This window comes from Populus nigra, chromosome 19, assembly GCF_951802175.1.
Source record: "Populus nigra chromosome 19, ddPopNigr1.1, whole genome shotgun sequence".
In the NCBI taxonomy this organism is placed as follows: Eukaryota; Viridiplantae; Streptophyta; class Magnoliopsida; order Malpighiales; family Salicaceae; genus Populus; species Populus nigra.
The window spans coordinates 8557601-8581379 of record NC_084870.1 but is presented as its reverse complement, the minus strand read 5'-3'; the positions used below and the strand labels follow the sequence as shown (position 1 = coordinate 8581379).

Genomic DNA, 23779 nt, shown 5'->3' with positions numbered 1-23779 from the left:
GGACTATGATGGTGTTATCTTCCGAACACGGCTCTTCCCGCCAGTGTTTTTGTCCGACTTGTCCAGAATCTGAAACAATTGACGATCATGTGAGCCGGGTTATTGAACTTTCATAATATTGATTTCTAATGTTATGGGCTTATAGCCTTACAGGGTCACTGTGTTCCAATTATTTGTGTGAGATATAATGTACTGGCTGAATCACAGCTTAAAATTCTGAGAGGCTGCGACTTCTTTTTTAGCTTGTGAACCTCTGGCCCTATGTTCTGGTCATGCCATATCCAAATTAGTCCCTTCACTGATATGAGTTCTGATAAAAACTCAAGCGTTGGTTATCAGACTGAAGGATCTCCGGGGATCCATTTTGTTTGGGGAGATAAGCATTGCTGAAATAATATATATGTGATGCAAAAGAATCGTTCTAGGTAGTGCAAATGTTAGAACAATTGGAAGGGGTAAGTTGTGTTTTCTTTTTTGTTCAAATAGGACATTCACAGAACTATGATATTGAAGTGCTCGCTGGAAATGATTCATCAGTCATTGAAATGGTAATCAAAAGTCCTTCTCTGCCCATCAATCTTTAGATTATTGCAGCCTTGTTTTTGTGAAAGGTTTATAAGGTAGTGTTGGATGCATTTTCATTACAGGATTTGATGCTGGTGTATAGCTGTGAAGGTGTAGCTGCTGCTTAATCTGCAACAGCTGGTGGGATATCGAGGAAAGTGAAGTGGTAGCAGGGATGGTGTTAGGAACTCTTGCTTTTGAGAAACACAAAACTTCATAGTCTGCGAAATGATATGGTTCAGGTGCATTAGGTGGAAATGATAGGCCAAAAAGAGCTGCTGAAAATGGTCGAGATGCCTTGAAACTTACTTTGGCAGAGAAAAGCCTGGCTTCAGTATGGAGGTGAGTTTACTGTGATATTAGAATGTTCTTTAAGGTTATAGTATCATCTAAAGGGTTTTCTTGTTTAGTACTGTTTAAACTGTTATTTTTATATTTAATTCTGATTGTCAAGCATGCTTAATTTTCCTTCTTTTCTCTGATTAATGGCATTTCATTTGTTTTTGTCTACTCCATCCTAATCTCTTACAGAATAAAGAAAACAAGTTTGTACAACACCACTGGTTATAATTCATGTTTATTCAATTAAAACAGCACTAGTACCTTGGAAGGAAACAAAATATACAGCGAGAATGTGGTGTAGCAATTGAAAGATGTAGTCGTGACTAGAGTGAGATCAGTGTTCACTCATCAAAGACATTATTATTTCCTATTACTATTTCATACCGTTCAAGTATTTGATTTGTTTTTTTCTTTGTGGCTACATTCTCTTAATAGTAGCATTTTGAGACAACTCGAGGATTCCTTAGTAAGGGCGTTCCCCAATATAGTTGCCCGGGGGATCATAGTTACAAGAAACAAACCACCAGCCATTGGTGCGTTTGACCCTGGCACACCCTACACGAACTGAATTGCGCCAAACGACTTGAGTGTAGTGCAAGCATTGCCCTCCAACACAAGAATTGGATGCATAGTCATAGTAAGGCTTCTCTGCCACCCACAAGTTCACTGCTGCAGCACCTGTGAAAGAGCCACTTCCCTTGGCTAGGTTCTCACCATAAGGGCCGTTAGAATGCACAAGGTCGCAATTGCTGATCCTGGAATTGGCATAGTTTAGAGCATAGGCTGCTACCGTGTTGTCCCATATAATATTTGCTACAGTCACCTGTGAACGAGCTGCATTGTGAGCGTTGAGGTAGTCTTGTTGTGAGTTTTGGGCGTGGGAAGGATGCACAAGGGCTAAGCTCACGAGACAGACAAGAAGAGGTAAGATCTTACTCATAGCCATATTATATTCTTGCTATAATGCTGAAGTAAGCTAATTGAATGTTTGGTGAGCATTAAGGCATGATGATGGGGGAATTTATAGGAACAATGTGGAATTTTTTAGCTACAAACTTGCATCATTTTAACCGTTTTAAGCAACCTAAAGTAACAAAAACACCCTCTTTGGACATAAAGCTTGCGTGGTCACCAAGAGGTGATCCTTAAAATGATAAAATTAGTAACTTCTGCATTAATCAAAGAGACTACCATGTTCTTACTTTTTTCAGAATGAAGCAAACGAAATAAAATAGTAAGAACAAGGAAGCAGTTTAACCAAATCGGCCATGCTTTCTTTTCCTTCTGGAGGGTGTTTGAAATAACTTCGATCTGTTATATACATCTAAGAGAGGTTTTTTGTTTATGTCTTTGATAAGATTGCGGAGATACTTGCTCCCAATTTCCACGAGGCAAAGAAACGATGAAAAGTAACTAGTAGGAGTATCCGGAGAAGCGTCCAAAGAATCACAAGAGTTGATACTTGGAATAAGGCTCAACTGAATGAACTGTTGTTATGTGAATGTATCTGCCGAAAAACTTGGACTGCCATGGCATGACCTTTGCGTCATTCGTAGGTTAACCCTTCCTCCCCCTAATATTATGGTAAGAGATGATTTTAATTGCTCAAACTTAGTTAAAACTATTTACCAGTTACTTGTAGATACATCGTGATATCTGAAGGCCATTAGCAAAACTCAAACTCATGATGAACAGGGCGAGTAAGTATCGTATTATCTTCGGCATCTCTCGATCTGCTTGTCTGATCGGCTGTGTCATAATTGGGCATGTAAACTGTATAAGAGCCTAAGAGGAGGATGATCTATAGAGAAATTCCGATGAACTATTTACCTTTACTCGTATAAAAGTAGAATCTATCACAATAACTATATGAACTATATCGATATTATCTAATAATCTTTCTACATATATTATTTACTTGCCAAAACTCATTAGAGCCTGGTATCACTGTTTAATAATGAAAACCATTCTTTGGATTTTTTTCATGTTCTGTAATGGGGCGGAATCATCGAGTCAATCCTTAACAGTATAACACACGGATACTTGCAGCCAATTACTTCAAGGCTTAATTATTACTTGATACATATTTTTAATGAATTACTGTCTTCCATTATAATGATTGATCCATCCACACGATTCGTTTTTTCTTTTCTGTCAATTGAGACAGAATTACTATAGATTGACTTTTCCTTTGAGTTGGGGTCAACAATAATAAAATAATGGCCATCGAGTAACTAGGGGCTGCAGCAGCTTACGTGATGTAAAGGATTCAATGTTATAAGAGGAAAGGAAATCAAGAGATGAATGATTTTTCATTAAATTTTATTTAAAAAAAAACTTTTTTTTGTATAGTTTAAAAATAAAATTTTAAAAATAAAAAAATATTTTCAAATAAAAAAACATTTTTTTAAAAAACCTTAACTATACAAATATGCCCGAAGACAGACGGTAAAAAAAAGAAAAAAAAATCCTTCAACAAAGATAGAATACACAGGGCACTAATTGTACATGATTATATGTCTTCCCAGAATTAAAATAGCGAGGAATATTTTTTAAGAAGAGAGAATAAAAATGTCCCAAGGTAATGACCTGCTCTGTCACATCATATTCAATTACAGGTGCATCATTTTGATTTGTTAAGAAAAATTAAAAGATGGTTTAACATGATTTGTTTTGCTGACCCTCAATCTTCAAACCCAAATGGGTTTGTTCTACCAGAAGCTTGCCGGAAAGTGAGGCGGACGCTGCTAAGATACTTGCAGCGAGGTCTTAGATTCAAAGAACACGACGCCACTTCCTTATTCGATAATCTACGGCAAGTTCTATAGAATTTAACTAGCTTCTTTCTAACGCATTTCTTGTGGAGTATTCCTCTTATATTTTAAGAATTCAGCATGGCATGATTTCTAAATAGTTCTCTAAACACATCAAGTTGTTTATTTTGAATCAATATTGCTCTTATGAAACCAATAGTTAATTCTTGATGGCAACTATATATTATAAAATCAAATAAACGAAGCAATTCTTATAAACTTGGTACATGTATACCAAGACATTCCTTAGATTAAACAACAACACCATTTTTATACTTTGTCTTCTTTGATTTGTTCACTCCCTCGTTTACTTCCATATATTATGGCCCTTGCAGTTCTATTTGCACTTGCAAATTGGGATTTTCTTGAAGGTTACAGATATGAACAGGTATAATTAATCTCTCTTGAACATGCCCATCGTCACCATATTGCTAGATTATCTGTGAAAATATTATTTGATTTGCTGCTCGGCGCCGTAAAATAAGAAATTTCTTACCATTTCCTCTGATTTTTCTTCATCACGAATTTGTTTTCATATTGCAAGAGTACTTCTGTCAGTGAAAAAATAAATTGTATTATTGGCACAATTGTTCGCTCCTCATAGTTCTTTTTATGATCGTTTTACAAATTGATAATATGACAGAAACAGAGTGACAGTGCCCGGCCACCCGAGAGTAACTCAGGCATTATATCAAAAGGAAAAATAAATCTATAAATGTCAACATTGTTAACTATAAGGTATGATAATTTGTGATAAATACTGTATTACCAGCCATAAAGATTATCGTCAAATGCTGAACGTCATTTTATAGGAAACATCAGACTGAATAATAATAATAATAATAATAAAAAATACTATAATAAGATTCTCTCTATTTTCTCATGGGAAAAATTGCCAATAAAAGGATTGGTCCAACAAGAAAAAGGATTTATATATAGAATTCAAGTTTATTTTTATAACAAAAAATTAAAAAATCTCGACCAGCTTGCATATAGTCACAACTATGTTTGCAAGTCATTACTATTTTCCAGATAAAAAAAAAATCTATTATCCACAAAAAAAAATTGCATGGATTTTGAATTTAGTGTAGCTGAATTCTAGGTCGGTGGATTCTAGCTCGTGGACTTAATGTTTTGGGTTTCCATACATCACCTTGGACTCTAGAGTATCGGCTTTATGGGCTAACTTCCTTATAAATCAAGATGGGCTTTTTCATGAACGGAAAACAGAAATTTTGAGCGACCAAAAATCCCCAGAAGAACGCTCCTCCATGTCCAATCCAAGAACGATCTCATCTTTTAGACGAAGGCATAACTCAGAATTTCACTCCCCACACAGTTGAACATGGTAGCTATTTTGATTTTATTCGCGTTTTTCAAAGCGTAACAGGAGCCCCGGAAAAACAAGAAAACGAAAACTCTTCTTCCATTACTTCCCAAATAAGAATTTATCAGGTGCATAGAAGACCAAGATATTAAGGAAAGAACTAAACCAAACCTAATAGAAATTAATTAAGCAACATCCAAAATTAGTTATGTCCTTATTAATGATCAGTTGCAAGTCTCAAAATTTATTTCGAATTCCCTAGCTGGCTAAACAAAAATTAAAATGATATTATCAGTCGCTTATACGATTGTCTGAACAATGGACGCAGCCACGATGGAGACGTCATGTACAACCCTATTCATGTCAGCCAGGGGCGATTTGCATCTCCTGAATTCTTTTTCACATAACCTGGCCTCAAAAGCAGCGTCCATTGTGCCTGCTTCTGCAAATTTGTAGTTACCCAAACGCAAAGCTTGTAGAGATTCTGGAATATCCTCCTTTATTATGGCATCGTAGCGACTGGCACAAGATTGCAAGGCTCGTTTCATATTTGTGTCCTGTCTATGTTGAAGCAGCTTGTTAATACGATGAAGTGTGTGGGTTGCCCTAGCGTTAATGGTGTGAACCATTATCTTGGCGAGGCCTTCAACATCTGTATTGAAGCTGCGAGGACTTGATATTAAAGATCTTACACAGAGATCGTAATAGGGTGTCTGTTTGCAGGTTTTCTCGATCAAATTGTTGCCAAGAATGCTTGGAAGGGAGGCATTAACAGGAAAGATGAAGTAGATGATGAACACTAAAAATATTACAAGAGTACTCTTCATTTTTTGTTGTAAAATAAAAATGGATATTGTTGCTTGTGTAAAGGTACCACCAGCAGCTTTTTATATTGAGAAAAGCTGCCCTCACTCCATAGATATACGAGGACCGTTCTCAGATGAATAGCTAACAAAATTGGTTTCAGGTAGGAACGAAATGTTAGCTAAGACCAATTCATAATGCTTATTCAACACTTGCCAGCAGCTAGCCTAGCCTCCACAAAAGGATCGCGATGCCTTACTTCATACCAAATTTGTATTTGTTCAAATAATATAGTAGTAGGTCGTCAGTGCTTGTGATATATGCTTTATATATATATATATATATATATATATATATGCATGCTTATAGGATTTTTGTTTGAATATGTACAGATCATTTTCTGTATAAGTATATCTCCACAATATATATATTTACGAGATGACGGTAAACTTCACACTAGTTGTTTTTAATTATTTTAAAAAAGATTTAAAAAATCTGTCCATATACTCTTGTATATTGAGGGTATTATCCCATATGCCATTTTTAGAATTTTTCTCTCTCATCCGCCCATATATATATATATATATATATATATTTTTCCCATATGTACTTTTATTATTTTTTTTGGATGAAAATGCCCACAATTTAATCATAAAAATATTAATTTTGAAAGTATAAAAGAAACTGAAAATATATTCAAAAAAATAATAAAATGAAGAAATGTTTTAAAAAAAAAACTAAAAGGAATTTAGAAAACAAATGAAACTAACTTGTAAAATCTAAAAAAGAAAACCCGATGTCGGTCGGTCAAGCCTTGTCATGCTAATATGTCAATGCCAATAAAACAAGTTTTGCAAAACATAGATTTTTTTTATTAGTTTTCTTTGTGTTTATTAATATTTTTTGGGTTATTTCAATTTTTTGGGATGTTTTAATATTTTATGTTTCAAGATTTTTTTATTATACTTTCATGATTTTTCAAATTTTGCTGCTTTTAATTCCATCCCAAAGGTCCAACACCCAGCTGTGCTCGAGCGTTGTTGTGAGCATTGAGGAAGTCTTGTTTAGAGGAGTTTTGAGCTTGAGCTAGCTAAAGGGATTATTACAGCCAAGACAACGACAGACAAGCAATCGCTAATGAATTATTTTCGATTTCCCAACACGGGAATTGGAGTTGTAATTATACTCTGGCTTCTCATCAACCCATAATTTCACCGCAGCACTGCTCCCCGCAAGGTTTTCACCAAAAGATCCACCTGCAGAATGCACAAGTTAATTTCCAATAATCCCTAGGCCGATTAACATATATAGTTTCTTGCATAAGCTGCCACCTTATTGTCCCATATCATATTTCCAACTCCTACCTGTGCACGAGAATTACTGTGAGCATCGAGGTAGTCTTGTGGATAGTTTTGAGCAGGGGATTGTTACAGCTAAGCCAATGAGAAAAGCAATTGCTAGTGAATTCTTGACAATTTTCATCTCGCTTTGTTTTCTCACTTGATTGTGTGATTAATCAAGATTTTATCATTATATCTTTTTTAAAAAACATGGGATTAAAAAGAATTTACTAGTATAAATTTTCTATAACACAAACATGCTCCAATGAAGACATTTTAGGTCTAGCGCTAGCTAGAGACCCGATCACGATTGGACTTGGTACGTAGTGTACCAAGCCTCAGGCACAGTGGATCTAGCACTAACCAGACTCAACCGCGATTGGGCCTGGCAGTATGCCAACTGCAAAGCCCCGAGCGCGTTGAGTATGACCAGTGTCAGACCTAGCCATGATTGGGCTTGGCAATATACCAGGCCTCGGGCGCAATAAGTTTGGTGCTAGCCTAGACATGTTGGGCTGACGTTAGCCAAACTCAAGAGATAATTGAGTCTAACATCATCAATTCTATATATTTTTATTTAAAATTATGAAGGAATTATTTCTTAGCAAATAGACTTAATTAAATAAATTTATACTCCATCAAGACCATTAGATGTATTAAAGTATTTCATGGCCAACCATATCACCATCTTTTAGCTAGATAAAATAAATAGAATACAACTCACAATACAACTTAAAATATCATAAAGGTAATTACACTTCAGTCCTTCTTCTACACAAAAGGATAAAACTCATGAGTTATAAATATACTATGAGACCTTCAAAACAAAGATTCATAATTTTAATTCTTTGCTGAATATATATTTCCAAAACATCTCTTTTTAGAGTATTATTGTATTTTCTATCTCTAAAAAGATATTTATTTAAGCATCGAAGAATCCACAACTCCATCAAAGAGAATCTTTTACAGATACTAATCACAAGCCACCTTGACCTGCCAAATACCAAGTATAAGCTATCAATCATCTTGACTAGGAAAAATGGATGATATTGATAGGATCGATTGATCAACTATTTATCCAATCCAAGCATCTTATTTTTAGATTACTTGGATTTTTTGATATACCACCATATATGAAAATTTTTCTTATTGATGACAAAAGTAAGACATGCTGATATTATATTTTGGGTTGGGGAAACTTGTTTTAGACCATCACGGCAAAATGTCCTCAAAATTTAATCGGCATGAACACCACAAGGGACTAACTAAAGAAGTAATTGCGGTCATCACCAACTAATTAATTTCAAGACAATATCTCATGAGGGCAGTGATTAGTTGATGAAATCAACTAATTGGATTATCATGTTCATTTTCTAGAAGTGCTTTTTTTTTTCATAATAAGGCGAGATTGTTTCTTATTTTAAAAAATACCATATGTATTTTTAGACCACATAATATTTACCAATGTCAGAGTTAAAAATATTCATAGTTAAATATTCATTGATACTAAAGTCATGAATCTTATAAGCAAACCATCATAGTATAAACCAACAAACTCTTAACAATTTAAGACAAAGTGATCAATGCAGTCTGTCTCGGACAAGACACTTAAAGGGTGATAATATCTTCTTTTTTGTGTAACTAGTCTCGTACCAATCTCTGTTAATCAATTAGTGTTTGTATTGACTATAATATTAGTTGATAACTCCTTAAACAAAACCTTTTCCAATCAAAGATGTCACACCCGGACATCGCGGTGGTGTGACATCGCGGTGGCTCTAAATTTTTTTAATCTGGATTGGAAAAGAAACATATATCTAGCATCTTGTTCTTTTGAAGGGGAAAGGTCTTATTTAAGGAGTCGCCACCTAGTATTATGGTCACTAGAAACCCTAACTAGTCAACAGAGATTATATGATTCGGGACTGGTTGTGGCTAGAGAAGGTATTAGCACTCCTGGCGCACCATACCTGAGATAAGTTGCATTGTTGGTTTTGTCTTAAAAGGCTAAAAGTTTGTTAGTTTGTGCTATGATAGTTTACTTGTAATATTCCTGACTCTAGCGCCAGTGAATATTCAACTACGGATACTTCTAACTCTGACGTTAGTAAATATTACGTAACTATATATAAAAAAATTTAAATCATTTACTTTACTCCTAACTCTAACGCCAGTGAATAAATAAATAAAATGAGTTTATTTTCTACGCCTACACCTTTTGTTTTTACTTTTTATTTATGTAGCTAAATAAAATATAACAAAATAAAATAAAATAAAATAAAATAAATTTAAATTAGTATTAAATTACCTTCGCACAGTGGTTATAAATAAAATATGCACGGAATGAAAGGAGAAAGGAAAGAACGTACCTGCTTCGGGAGGTGATAAAGATGGTTGCAACGCTGGTGGTGACTCTCGTCTATTACTTTCTTCCTTCTGTGTCCACCATCTACTTTCGTTTTCCAGCAACTTCTGAGATGATGAAGGAGCTAAGAAGATGATGCAGATGCCGACTTTCTATGGAAAATAATTTTTGGGTCGTTCTTTTTTCTACAGGGATGAAGACAATGGCAGGGCCAATCCTTGTCTCTACGTTGCTCCTCTGTTTTTCTTTCCTTCTCGTCTCTATGCCTTTTGTTTTGTTTGTTTTCCCTGTTTTTTCTTTCCCTGTGATCTCTCTATTTTTTTTCCCGTTGACTTTCTCTGGCTTTTATAAAGCCAAAGACAGCCCCTGTGGTGGTAATGGTCGGCCTTCTAAATACCCTGTAACTGACCCTTTAAAACGCATTCAATGACGAAACGTAAGCGTTGGCTGCAAACGGTCGAAACAGAGGAAGAAGACAGTGAACAATTGTCCAAGAAACGACTCCGTTTTCCATTCAACTGTTATTTTTTATTTGGTTCTTGAAGTTTTCAAAGTTTTGTAATCAAGCTCCCTGGATAAATGTTAATTGGACCCCTGGATTTTAGCACCATTTACAGAATGTTCCTCAGACTTTAATTTCTTGCAATTGTAACCCAAATCAGCCCCAAATTTTAGTATTGCTTCAATTAAGCTCCTGATTTCATAAATTAAACTAATTTCAAGTTCAATTAAGTCCAAAACTTATCAATTTTTTAATTAAGCTTTTAATTTGGTTAATAAAACTAATCCAAATTTTAATTAAATTCCAAAAATTTAGGAAATAAAATAATAATAAAAATTAAAATAAAAAGAGTAAAAAAAATTGAGTTATGAGAAAAGAATAGAATGTCTAGAATTTGTTTTTTTTATTTGATTGAATTTTTAAAATTCATTGTGAATTCGCGGGTGTGACAAGTATACTAGAATATATATATATATATATATATATATATATATATATATATATAAAGCAACAATACGGACGGTAATCTGCTAGTATGCATATGAGTTATGCATGATTAATTAATTTTCACATTCTAAAACATCAATTTTAGTTCAACTTCGTAATAATTTGAATTGAAATTGGATGCTATAACACATAAGTTGTGATCATTCTGACTATAATTAAAATTATAAGAAGCTAATACACACACACACACACACACACACACTTCCTGTATGCCAGCATATCATCAAGATGTAGCAAATATTTTTCTATCATATATTAATTAATGCCAATATAAATCAGCTTATTTATCACTATTATTCCAGATAATAGAAGCACTAATTTCATAATGAGAAAGGTAGGTTTAGTAAGGTTTTTGCCCAACATAGTTGCCGGGTGGATCATAGTTGCACCCAATGAAGGTTCCTCCGGTGCTACACTTCACTTTAGCACATCCTAGGCGAGCAGAGTTACGCCAAACCACCTGAGTATAGTGCCCACACTGCTGGCCAGCGGCACATGAGTTGGAGTTGTAGTCGTAGTAAGCCTTCTCATCAACCCACATTTTTACAGCATCTGTACCTGAAAGGTCCGCGCTGCTCCATGCAATGTTCTCCCCATAAGGTCCACCTGAATGGACAAGGTTGCAATCGCCGGCACGTTGGTTAGCATAATTTTGTGCATAGGCTTGCACTGTGGTGTCCCAGGTTAGCGGACCAACACCTACAGCTGCACGAGCTGCATTATGAGCATCAAGGTAATCTTGTGGGTTGTCTTGGGCACGAGAGGGAAGGATTAGGGATAAGGTTATAAGAGTAAGGAAAGCAAGAGAAATCTTGCTTGACATCATTTTGCACACTTTCTCTATTTTTATCTTGCAAAAGAATTTCGTAGGTGATGGATGAAATAACAATGAGAGCTCAAACGGTATTTATAGGCGTTATGCAACATTATGTGAACGATGACTTGGAAGTATGCATGCAAGCGACGTCTGCGTAGAATGTTCAAAACAATAGCGTTAAATGACGGACTCCAAAGCAAGTGCCTTGGAAAAGTAGAAGAAGTTGTCGGCTTCGCATTAATTGGATGAAAATGTATGGATGTTTTGGCAGCAAGTGATTCGATCAAATGGTTTAATTTATGTAGAGTATTATAAATTATATACAGTATGAGTTAAATTATATACAGTAAGTTTTATGTAATTATCTTCTTTCTCTCTCTTTTTTTTTTTAAGAATTCGATATATTAAAAGAACTAAGTAGAATGCAGCCAAAAGCACGAGATATAAAAAAAAAACAAAAAGCAGATAATGAATAAAAAGCCAATATATATAAATTAGAAAAAGAGCTAAGGACTGAAAGCAAGGACCGAAAGAGTTGATGCGTCATGTTTAAAGCTTTCATTTGATATTGTTAAACCAATCTATAATACTTTAGACCTCATAAATAAATTAATTTCAATAATTATGATAAACTTATCTATAAATTTGAGTTAATTCAATAAACGATATAAAATCAAGGAGAAACTATCTTTAAATATTGCAATTCCAACATTAAAGATAACCTTGTTCATTGTAAGCCATATATTTTAGTTAACACAACAAGAAAACATAGACCAAGTATTACACTAAAATTTTTTAAACACTAGATTAGGTCACTGATGTAATAAATCATTCATATAGCAAGAAAGAAAACCACTAACACTCCACCAATCCAATAATTTCATTCATAATTTTTATATCGGTCTATCATGTTATGTGTAATTATTTTAATAATTTTTTTATTTAATGAAAAGGATAATATAAAAGTTATGTTTTTTTAAAATAATTTATTTAAAAATATTATCGGTATGATGAATGCAGATAAATTTAATAAATCTTTGGAAATATTGATTATAAGATTTGAATTCAATATTTGTTTTAAAAAAATCTCCTTGATCATCAAATTAATATTTTCAATTTTTTTTAATTAGATGAAAACGTAATAAGCTCTTAGATTTTTTTCTGTTGCTTTATATTTTAGGAAGGACATGGTATTGGTGTATGTTCAGTTGAATCAAAACTCGGACTGATTAATTAATTTTTAGATGAGTGGGAGGTCTGGGATTACTTCAGTTTGAATTATTATATGGCATTTTGAATTTCCTATGTTTTTCCTCTTTCTTACCGCCTGCTTGCACTAATCTTGTTCTTGTCCTAGCAAGTTTTTGTTCCACAAATCACGCCGCTGCCATTGTTGCGTCTAAAACATGACACCTTTTTTTGTTTTCTCTTGAGAAATTACCGAACAACTAATTGATTTTCCTAGTGACATGTAACCATTCAAATAATTTTTTTTTAAATCTTCTTTTACACCTGCAAATTAACCATGATATACAAAATGGATTAACATGAATAGGAGGGAATAATAGCCTGATTTTTAGGGATAGATCTCCTTTTGGGATGTTAAAGTTCTCATAAATCTTAAAGTTTTAGCAATAACTGACCTTAGCAGAATGACAAAAATAATTCAATCTTTATTTTCCGAATTTATTCGAAAATATATATTACCTCTCATAAAATTAAGAAAAGAATAACGTGTAACACGCCCATCAAAAGTTAGCATATTCGAGAATATCCGAACGTGTTTTATCCCATGACCATGAACCAAGACCCCAAAAGAAAGAAAAAAAAAAGTGAAGGTTTTTGTTTATTTTTGTTTATTTTTTTTTGAGGTCAAGCATGTGCTGTCAGCCTCTCAAAACAAAGAAGTGCCGTGTAACATGGATTAACATGCACATGCGCTGTTTTGATAATCAGCTAGTTTTTTATTTTTTTTAATAATGGGTATCCAGACTAATATATGAATATCTTAACTAATCTTATGAAACTTTAAAATTAATAATTATATAAATTCTTAGTAATTTTAAAATTTATAATATTCAAACTAATAATTTTTAAAAAATAAATTTATAATTTGATAAATTTAATCACACAACTTGTTAAGTTGTAAAGCCTAATCAATTATAAGCTTATGTAAGGTGAAAATAATTATAACAAGAAGTTGGTTGTTAATTAAAAAAACAAATAGTTAAAGTATGATAACAAACCCGTGCTTTCTATACACTTTTTTTTTTCTTTCAAATTGTTGAGTGATTGATAGAATTCCCAACTTAATATAATGCCGAGTTGCAATACCAGAATTAGTGTAGAAAAAAAATATTTTTAAATTGATTCTATATCCAGATAACTTCAAAAAGATCCTTTAGTCAGAAGCAGACAGTACTGGATTATTTTTTTGAAATGGACGACTTAGACTCTTGACTATTCTGTTTCTTTTTCATGTAAAGTGATGCATGCACCCGGATAGTCTGTGAAAAAACACACTATACCTCCCTGGCTAATCGTCAATTGCGGAACATGCTAGAATCGAGCAAAAACTCATCAAATAATCTTTCTAAAATCCTTGAAAAAAACTTTACATATAGTTTGAAAGATATTTTAGTGCTAAAGATGAAATATATATACACACACGCGAGAAAAAAAATATTTATATGCAAGAACACATATAAGAATGAAAAATTCTTAAAAAGCATATAAAAGATTACGTCTCACTAATAAATATTAGTTATAAGAGTATAAAGATACAAAATTCAGATGCATGGATGTTCTAGAAATTAATTCCATAAGAATAAACCTGAATACATGTCATCACTTTCTATTGTTTTTAATTCGAATTCAGATATGTATTTTCAAGAATTTTTAAAATATAAAAATACGTAATCTGAACTCTCCGTATCAAATAAAATAATTTGACATAAATTTTTTTTATTTTTATGGCCTAAATTGGTGTAAACGATAAATTTTTTTCTCTTTATTGCCAGGGTCCGATAACCCCTCTCTCTCCTTTCTCAACCAAGAATAATAAAAATAAATCTCTGTATCAAAATGGAATTGGAACAATTTCAAGGAACTGTAATTATATAATTTGCGTGATTATTTAAGTTGGAGGGCCAAAGTAAATGTTTTTTAAACTTATAGTACGTCACCTATATTTATCGTGTTTTTAATTTCAGTCCTCCCTTTTTCAATCTCACATTTTCATAAGAATTTGAAATTAATTACTTTTTAAATAAGAGTTGATTGCCAAAAACAAAGTTTAAAGACTAAATTGAAAAAAATAAATTAAAATTTTGCACAGTATAAAATATACAGTGAAAATCTCTCCCGTTTTAGTATATAAGTAATAAATGTATGCATTAGATAGCTTGCTATGAATATTTAAAATCCAATTTCAAAACAAAATATTCATGTAAAATTTTTAACTAGGCAAAATAATTTTAGGAAGGTTTCTCGCTGGCACCACAACCCAACAGCTTCAGACGCAGTCAAAGGATAAGAGGCCTTCAGTGAACATGTCTTCGATTAAATTGCAGCAGGAGATCCTTGGTATAGCAAGTTCCCTTGCTTCGGCTGCCAATGTTTCGTTCCAAGAAATCGGGACATCCCCAAAATCATCGTTAAGGGCTTTAACAAAATCATCGGCAGAAATCTGGGCCAGGGAGACATGAACGCAAATGACTAATTGTAACCTAGCCGTCTCCATTCTAGGCACAGAGGTACGTCTTACCTTCGTTTTTTTTCTTTGTTCTTCTTAATCATGGGCACAAAGCAAACCGCGAATTCACATATAATAGTAAATTATCAAATCCTCAGTCATTTTTGTATGCATATCTGATTTTATTCATCTTATTATAATATAGTATTTATATCATAGGATTACGATTTTCAAAATGGTTTTCCATTTTTCCAGCCATCTATTGTTTACCAATTTATCTATACACTTCAACTAGTTTTTAGTTTTTCCAAAAGCGGAGATCCATATTTGCCAGTCAATTCCCCATGTGTTTATTTATTTATTATTATTATTATCAGCATTGGATGAGCGAGTTCTCTGTGCGAGGGGAATCCACTCCATACGATGCAACAATTTTCGAGACACCAATTTGGGAAGTAGATTTGGATTAAATTATTAATAGATAAAATCATCTTTAAAAGTGTCTATTAAGAAAGATATCTGATCTTCATTTTGAATACACCATGCCAACTTATTTTTCTAAAAATGACCCTTATGTTGTTTAAAATTGTATTTCAAATTGAGTTTTTTTTAAAAAAAATTGAAATTATTTTTTTATTTAAAATTAATTTTTTTTATAGTTTTTAATTATTTTGATATGCTGATATAAAAAATAATTATTAAAAAACTATTAAAAACTATTATTTTAATATATTTATAAATAAAATATACTTTAAAAAACAGCTCCCCTTAATATATTTTGTTCTAAATGAATGGTTACAGCAACAGATGGCATAAGATGTGAATTACCTTAACTAACAAATTAATTATATGGCATCGATATCTGAAAAAATTAAATATAAAAACTCCACTTATGTAGACCGCTTAAATAAAAACCTCATTGTATCCAAAAGGAAAACATGAAAAAGAAAGAGAACAAAGAAAAGAAAGGGAAATCAGGGAGGGAGAGAAAATTACTCTAGACGTGTGTGTGTGTGTGTGGAGAGAGAGAAAGGATCAAAATAGCAACGAGCTTAATTGAGAGCAATATATATAAAAGATTATGAACCAAACTAATTGTATTTTTGAATTTAATTAGAACGCGAATTTTGTTAACATATAGTCATTAATTCATCATTGTAAATAAATTATTAATAATGCTTCTATAAAATGATACGTAAAAAATTAAATCTGATCCGTAATCTTAGATGATGGATAAAACCATATAATAATATATTTAAAATACATTTATATGTGTAAGAATAGTTGAGTCTATTCTTACTGAGGTAGCATCTTGGATTGCACCTACTAACCCAATGGATGATGACAGGAAAGGCAGAGAACCAATAGGATGGTAATGGACCGAGTCGAGTTGAGAGTCGAGTTGTTTTGCACCTGCATCGAACTCGGTATTCCTATAACCATCATTTGCATTGGATCCACACCCGGTCAAGTCGGGTCAAATAAGATGAATGGTCTCTTTATCCGTCCAAGTACCTATCCGACTCAACCCATAATTTTTTACATGTTTTTTTGAATTCTCTTTAAATTTATTGTAATACCTCAAAAAATCATATCCTAATAAATTAGAGAAAAAAATATCATATATCCATTAATATTATTTTTCTAATTATTTTTAAGGTATTAATACTAGATTGATTTGCATGTATTGAATTGTATCATTAAAAAACACTAGTGGTTTGAGCTGATTAGTAATTTGTTAGCGACTGGTATGATTTAATATTTTATGTTTCAAGATTTTTTTTATTTTACTTTCATGATTTTTCAAATTTTGCTAATTTTAATTCCATCCCAAAGGTCCAACACCCAGCTGTGCTCGAGCGTTGTTGTGAGCATTGAGGAAGTCTTGTTTAGAGTAGTTTTGAGCTTGAGCTAGCTAAAGGGATTATTACAGCCAAGACAACGACAGACAAGCAATCGCTAATGAATTATTTTCGATTTCCCGACACGTGAATTGGAGTTGTAATTATACTCTGGCCCAATCGATCTTTGTGATAAGCTCTAGGAATATTCTTTCATAATAAAAATATATCCAATTAATAAAATCAGGTTTTAATATATCAATATTTGAATATCTTCGTGGACAAAGCTTTTAACCGCAATCGAATTCTATTATAACACAAATTTATCACTATAGAATATATCAAATTAGCAAAACCTGGTGCTCAATTCTAGCTAGTATTTCATTATCTTATTCTTTGATATAAGTTAAGTATGATTAATTGTGTATGTATTATTTTAAAATAAAAACTGTTATCATATAAGTAGATGAGAATATATATATATATAAAAGCAACAAAACGGAGGGTAATCTGCTGGTATGCGTATGAGTTACATGATTAATTTTCACTAAACATCCAATTTTAGTTCAACTTAATAATAATTTGAATTGAAATTGGATGCTATAACAGTACATAAGTTGTGATCATTCTGACTGTAATTAAAATTATATGAACATAATTATATATATATAAAAAGACCATCCAAACGTATACCACTAATATTCCAGGTAATAGAAGCACTAATTTCATAATCAGAAAGGTTTAGTAAGGTTTTTGCCCAACATAGTTGCCGGGTGGATCATAGTTGCACCCTATGAAGGTTCCTCCGGTGCTACACTTCACTTTAGCACATCCTAGGCGAGCAGAGTTACGCCAAACCACCTGAGTATAGTGCCCACACTGCTGGCCAGCGGCACATGAGTTGGAGTTGTAGTCGTAGTAAGCCTTCTCATCAACCCACATTTTTACAGCATCTGTACCTGAAAGGTCCGCGCTGCTCCATGCAATGTTCTCCCCATAAGGTCCACCTGAATGGACAAGGTTGCAATCGCCGGCACGTTGGTTAGCATAATTTTGTGCATAGGCTTGCACTGTGGTGTCCCAGGTTAGCGGACCAACACCTACAGCTGCACGAGCTGCATTATGAGCATCAAGGTAATCTTGTGGGTTGTCTTGGGCACGAGAGGGAAGGATTAGGGATAAGGTTATAAGAGTAAAGAAAGCAAGAGAAATCTTTCTTGACATCATTTTGAACACCTTTTCTTTTCTGATAAAGCAAAAGAATTTCGTAGGTGATGGATGAAATAACAATGAGAGCTCCAACGGTATTTATAGGCGTCATGCAAAATTATGTGAACGATGACTTAGAAGCATGTAAGCAAAATAGTGTGTGAGCATATTAACCAGTTAATTAATTAGCCGGTTACTGTGCGCACCATAGTAACCGGCTGATTATTTTCTTCTTGCATGCAGAATGTGCACAGTGCACGTTCTGCAGGCAAGAAGGTGAATTAGGACTCGCGGCTATGGGAGAAGAAGAATTATCTGAGGTGGTGATCTTGGGCGGTTGACCTAAAGGTGACGCTGGCTGTTCTCGGTGGCGCTGCGGTGGCGGTGACTGTGAAGCCTAGTGACAACGGCTGCGCTTCTTCTCCGCCGTGTAGAGACACCAGTCAGTGTCTTCTCCCCCCACCAGTTTTCTCCTTCTGTCTTGTGTTCTTCTTTCATCGCGTTTGTCTCTCCGGCCGGCTTCTCTTTCTTCTTTCTTTTTCCTTTCTTCGTCCTCCTCTGTTCTCCCTTTTTTTTTCGTTTCTGTCTCTCTCTCTCTCGGTCGCCCTCCCCTTTTTTTGCCATTTTCTCCTCCTTTTCCCCCTTCGAGTGGTATTTATAGGGGCAAGGGGAGAGGGGTCGACCATGCCCCGTCCCATCACCGCGTGCAGGTGGCGCACGTTGCCACCTCTGCCACGACGCCGGTCGTGGTGGCCAATGGAGGCGTTGCTTGCGGAGCACGGCTGCTCGGGCATCTCATCATGAGGTGGGTGGCAGAGCACGTGGGAAGGAAAGGAAGAGAGAAAGAGAAGAAAACAAAAAACATCTCTTCCCCTGCCGCATGTCCAGGGGAAGAAGAAGAAGAAACAGTGCCGCCTCAAAATGGCACCGTTTTGTCTGTCTCTTTTTTTTAAAAAAAAAACCGCATGAAACGGCGTCGTTTTGCTTAAAACGCGTCATTTTATTTGAATGAAAAATGGCGCCAAAGCGCCAAACTACAAGTCAATCCTTCAATTTGTGCGCGTTTTTCATTTTGGTTCTTGGTCTCGGATTTCTTCAATTGAGTCACTAATTGGCCATCAAACTTCAATATTTATGCAATTAAGCCCCTGATTTGACCAAATTAACTCTCAAAAATTATAATTTGACCGCATAACTTTAATTTCTTCCAATTAAAGCCCAAATTAACTCCAAAAATCAATTTTTCTTACAATCAAACCCTCCATAAATTCAATTAACCTTCAATATAATTTAATTGAGTCCACCAACATCTAATTTTGGACTTTTCTTCCTCAAATTGAATTTTCTTTGTCAACAGAGCTATCATCAGTCAATAAAATACTATCAAATTTTAATTTTTGTATTTTTAAACCTCCTCAACCAAATTTTGACTATTTTCTGAGCGTTCTGGCATCCTCTTTTCACTATTATGTTTTTTGATAATATTTTTGATTTTTTTTTAAAGAAAAGAAAATGTGAATCGGGAATAACCCAAAAATAGGTTATGAAAACCCACATGAGGACTGAGTGGATGGGTCATGGACGGTGGATTATGTGTGTGATGTAAACTTTGATGATGGAGAAGAAATGTTGAATTGTGATGCTTGCATGTGGCGTGTGGGTGCACACTCGTTTTGTCAAAGTATGTGAAGATGAAGAATTGTTTACCTGTAAATATCATAGGAGGAAGAATAGGGCTAATTATAATAATGATGATGATGATGACAGTGAGGAGACTTTTGGATAGATATTAGTGGAATTGCGAGAATAGTTGGGGGCGCGCTAGTCCGTAGAGGAAAGGTTTGAGATTGTGGACGGAGATACCAATGGAGGAAAAAATTCAAGTGCACGGTTCTAGGTAGGGATCGGAGGTTGTTAATGGGTTCTCAAAGTTTTTTACGACGGAGGTATCGAAGTGTATCAGGCATGTGCTGTTAGCATAGCACCATGCAGGTCGTCAGTACTTGTGATGCTATTTTTTTTTATAAAAAAAAAAAAATGCTTATAGGATTTTTGTTTGAATATGTACAGATCATATATATTCTGTATAAGTATATCTCCACAATATATTTACGAGATGACGGTAAACTTCACACTACTTGTTTTTTAAAAAAAAATTTTATTTAAAAAAAAAAGATTAAAAAATCTGTCCATGTACTCTTGTATATTGAGGGTATTATCCCATATGCCATTTTTAGAATTTTTCTCTCTCATCCGCCTATATATATATATATATATATATATATATATATATATATTCCCTTATGTACTTTTATTATTTTTTGGATGAAAATGCCCACAATTTAATCATAAAAATATTAATTTTAAAAAAATAAAAAAACTGAAAAATATATTCAAAAACATAATAAAATACCCCAAACTTTAGTATTTCTTCAATTAAGCACCTGATTTCATAAATTAAACTAATTTTAAGTTCAATTAAATCCAAAACTTATCAATTATTTAATTAAACTTTTAATTTGGTTAATAAAACTAGTCCAAAGTTTAATTAAATCTCAAAACTTTCAATCATGTTGCCATTAATCTAAATTTTAATTCATTCTTCATTTATTTCATCATTTTTTTTATTTTTTATTTTTTTATTTTCTTTTTTCATTATCATTTTTTCCTTTTTCATTTTTTATTATCATTTTTCAGGAAATAAAATAATTATTATTATTAAAATAAAAAGGGTCAAAAAATTAGGTTCGACAAAAGAATAGAATATCTAGATTTTTTTTTATTTGATTGAATTTTTAAAGTTCAATGTGAATTCGCGGGTGTTACAAATAGAATAGAATTTGAATATATATATATATATATATATATATATATATATAAAGCAACAACACGGACGGTAATCTGCTAGTATGAATATGAGTTATGCATGATTAATTTTCACTTTCTAAAACATCCAATTTTAGTTCAACTTCGTAATATATAATTTGAATTGAAAATGGATGCTATAACACATAAGTTGTGATCATTCTGACTATAATTAAAATTATAAGAAGCTAATACACACACACACACACACACTTCCTGTATGCCAGCATATCATCAAGATGTAGCAAATATTTTTCTATCATATATTAATTAATGCCAGTATAAATCAGCTTATTTATCACTATATATTATTCCAGGAAATAGAAGCACTGATTATATAATCAGAAAGGTAGGTTTAGTAAGGTTTTTCCCCAACATAGTTGCCGGGTGGATCATAGTTGCACCCAATGAAGGTTCCTCCGGTGCTACACTTCACTTTAGCACATCCTAGGCGAGCAGAGTTACGCCAAACCACCTGAGTATAGTGCCCACACTGCTGGCCAGCGGCACATGAGTTGGAGTTGTAGTCGTAGTAAGCCTTCTCATCAACCCACAATTTTACAGCATCTGTACCTGAAAGGTCCGCGCTGCTCCATGCAATGTTCTCCCCATAAGGTCCACCTGAATGGACAAGGTTGCAATCGCCGGCGCGTTGGTTAGCATAATTTTGTGCATAGGCTTGCACTGTGGTGTCCCAGGTTAGCGGACCAACACCTACAGCTGCACGAGCTGCATTATGAGCATCAAGGTAATCTTGTGGGTTGTCTTGGGCACGAGAGGGAAGGATTAGGGATAAGGTTATAAGAGTAAGGAAAGCAAGAGAAATCTTGCTTGACATCATTTTGCACACTTTCTCTATTTTTATCTTGCAAAAGAATTTCGTAGGTGATGGATGAAATAACAATGAGAGCTCAAACGGTATTTATAGGCGTCATGCAACATTATGTGAACGATGACTTGGAAGTATGCAAGCGACGTCTGCGTAGAATGTTCAAAACAATAGCGTTAAATACATTAATTGGATGGAAATGTATGGATGTTTTGGCAGCAAGTGATTCGATCACATGGTTTAATTTATGTAGAATATTATAAGTTATATATAATATTTCATTTAACGGTTTAAATTTTTGGGTAAAATTAATTTTTTTAAGATGACCTGGAAGTATGCAAGCGAAATCTGCGTAGAATGTTCAAAACAATAGCGTTAAATGACGGGCTCCGAAGCAAGTCCCTTGGAAAAGTTGAAGTTGTCGGCTTCACATTAATTGGATGAAAATGAATGGATGTTTTGGCAGCAAGTGATTCGATCAAATGCTATAATTTATGTAGAATATTATAAATTAAAATATACTCTAAATAGTATGGGGGAATATTATTTCTCCACGTACATTTCATTGTGGATTACAACAGTAATTCACAGTGATTCTTTTTCTTATTTTCTTTTGCCTAACTTTTTTTTTGTTTTTTTTACCTTTTTTTTTCAACTTTCCTATTTTTTACTTTTTTTTCATTTATTTTTTTTTCCAAAATTATTTTTGTTGATTTTACCTTTTAAATATTGATCTGGTTAAAATTTTTGCATTGTAATTTTTTTCTTTAAAATACTGTGAATTGCTGCGATATTTTTCCATATAGTTTTTCTATTTTATTTCTTTATTTTTCAAAATTATATTTGTCGATTTTTTTTAATATTGAGCTGATTGAGAATTTGGTTTTGTAATTTTTTTCTTTAAAACATTGTTGATTGCTACAGTGTTTCTCTGCATGATTTTTTTTCCTCCAAAATTATCTTTTTTTATTTTATTTTTAATATTGAGCTGGTTAAAAATTACAGTTACAATATGTTAGGAAAGCACTGTAACTTTTTTTGAAAATTACTGTTGATTGCTACACTGTTTTTTCCCACATGATTTTTTCCTGTTTTATAATGTTTTTTCCTAAAATTATATGTCAATTTTATTTTTTAAATGTTAAGCTGGTTAAGAATTGCAATTACAAGTAAATACAAGTTTTTTCTCACAAAACACTATAGATTGATACATTTTTTTCTCACATGGTTTTCTTCCAGTTTCTTTTGTGTTTTCTTTTTTTGTGATATTTTTTTCCAAAATTATCTTTGTCGATTTTATTTTTTTTATATTGAGTTGATTAGAATTTAACTTTGTAATAAAGCTTAATTATGTGGAGAAAACATTGTAGCTTTGCTCATAAAACATTATGGATTGCTACAGTGTATCTCCGCATGGTTTTTTGTTATAACTTTTTTCAAATTATCTTTTTTAATTTTAGTTTTTTAATATTGAGTTGTTTGTAAATTATAATTACAAGTCATTACAAATAAGGCTAATCATGTATGGAAGCACTGTAGCTTTCATCACAAAACACTGTGAATTGCTACAGTGTTTCCAACATGATTTTTTTTCTTTTTTTAAAAAAAAATTGTCTCTGTCGATTTTTTTTTTAATATTGAGCTGATTAAGAATTTAGCTTTGTAATTTTTTTCTTTAAAACACTGTGAATTGTTGCAATGTTTTTCCATGTGATTGTTTTATGATTTTTTCTAAAATTATCTTTGTCGATTTTTTTTTTAATATTGAGTTGGTTAAGAATTATAATTACAGTAAAACTAAATCATATGAGGAAAGCATTGTAGTTTTTCTCACAAAATATTGTAGATTGCTACAATATTTCTCTAAATGGTTTTTTATTTTATTTTATTGGAAAAAGCGTTATAGTTTTCCTCACAAAACATTATCAATTGCTACAATGTTTTTTCTCATGGGTTTTTT

General features: G+C 33.0%; 5 protein-coding genes across 5 annotated transcripts; all 5 read right to left on the bottom strand.

Moving 5' to 3' along the window:
- Positions 1 to 1125: 1125 nt before the first annotated feature.
- On the bottom strand, positions 1126 to 1893 carry LOC133679824 (basic form of pathogenesis-related protein 1-like). The gene has a single exon (XM_062102528.1). The coding sequence runs from the start codon at positions 1850 to 1852 to the stop codon at positions 1370 to 1372; it is 483 nt and encodes a 160-aa protein (XP_061958512.1). The 5' UTR covers positions 1853 to 1893; the 3' UTR covers positions 1126 to 1369.
- A 3452-nt stretch (positions 1894 to 5345) lies between these two features.
- Positions 5346 to 7699, bottom strand: LOC133680164 (cell wall / vacuolar inhibitor of fructosidase 1-like). Its single transcript, XM_062102982.1, has 3 exons — positions 7555 to 7699; positions 7037 to 7106; positions 5346 to 5709 (listed from the first exon to the last, which is right to left on the bottom strand). The coding sequence occupies exons 1-3, from the start codon at positions 7697 to 7699 to the stop codon at positions 5346 to 5348; spliced, it is 579 nt and encodes a 192-aa protein (XP_061958966.1).
- Positions 7700 to 10793: 3094 nt separating this feature from the next.
- On the bottom strand, positions 10794 to 11431 carry LOC133680559 (pathogenesis-related protein 1-like). Its single transcript, XM_062103571.1, has one exon. It carries the CDS (start codon positions 11388 to 11390, stop codon positions 10905 to 10907), a length of 486 nt encoding a protein of 161 aa, XP_061959555.1. The 5' UTR covers positions 11391 to 11431; the 3' UTR covers positions 10794 to 10904.
- Positions 11432 to 17634: 6203 nt separating this feature from the next.
- LOC133680683 (pathogenesis-related protein 1-like) lies at positions 17635 to 18179 on the bottom strand. The gene has a single exon (XM_062103718.1). The coding sequence runs from the start codon at positions 18141 to 18143 to the stop codon at positions 17658 to 17660; it is 486 nt and encodes a 161-aa protein (XP_061959702.1). The 5' UTR covers positions 18144 to 18179; the 3' UTR covers positions 17635 to 17657.
- Positions 18180 to 21230: 3051 nt separating this feature from the next.
- Positions 21231 to 21901, bottom strand: LOC133679859 (pathogenesis-related protein 1-like). The gene has a single exon (XM_062102575.1). The coding sequence runs from the start codon at positions 21829 to 21831 to the stop codon at positions 21346 to 21348; it is 486 nt and encodes a 161-aa protein (XP_061958559.1). The 5' UTR covers positions 21832 to 21901; the 3' UTR covers positions 21231 to 21345.
- Between the last annotated feature and the right edge of the window lie 1878 nt (positions 21902 to 23779).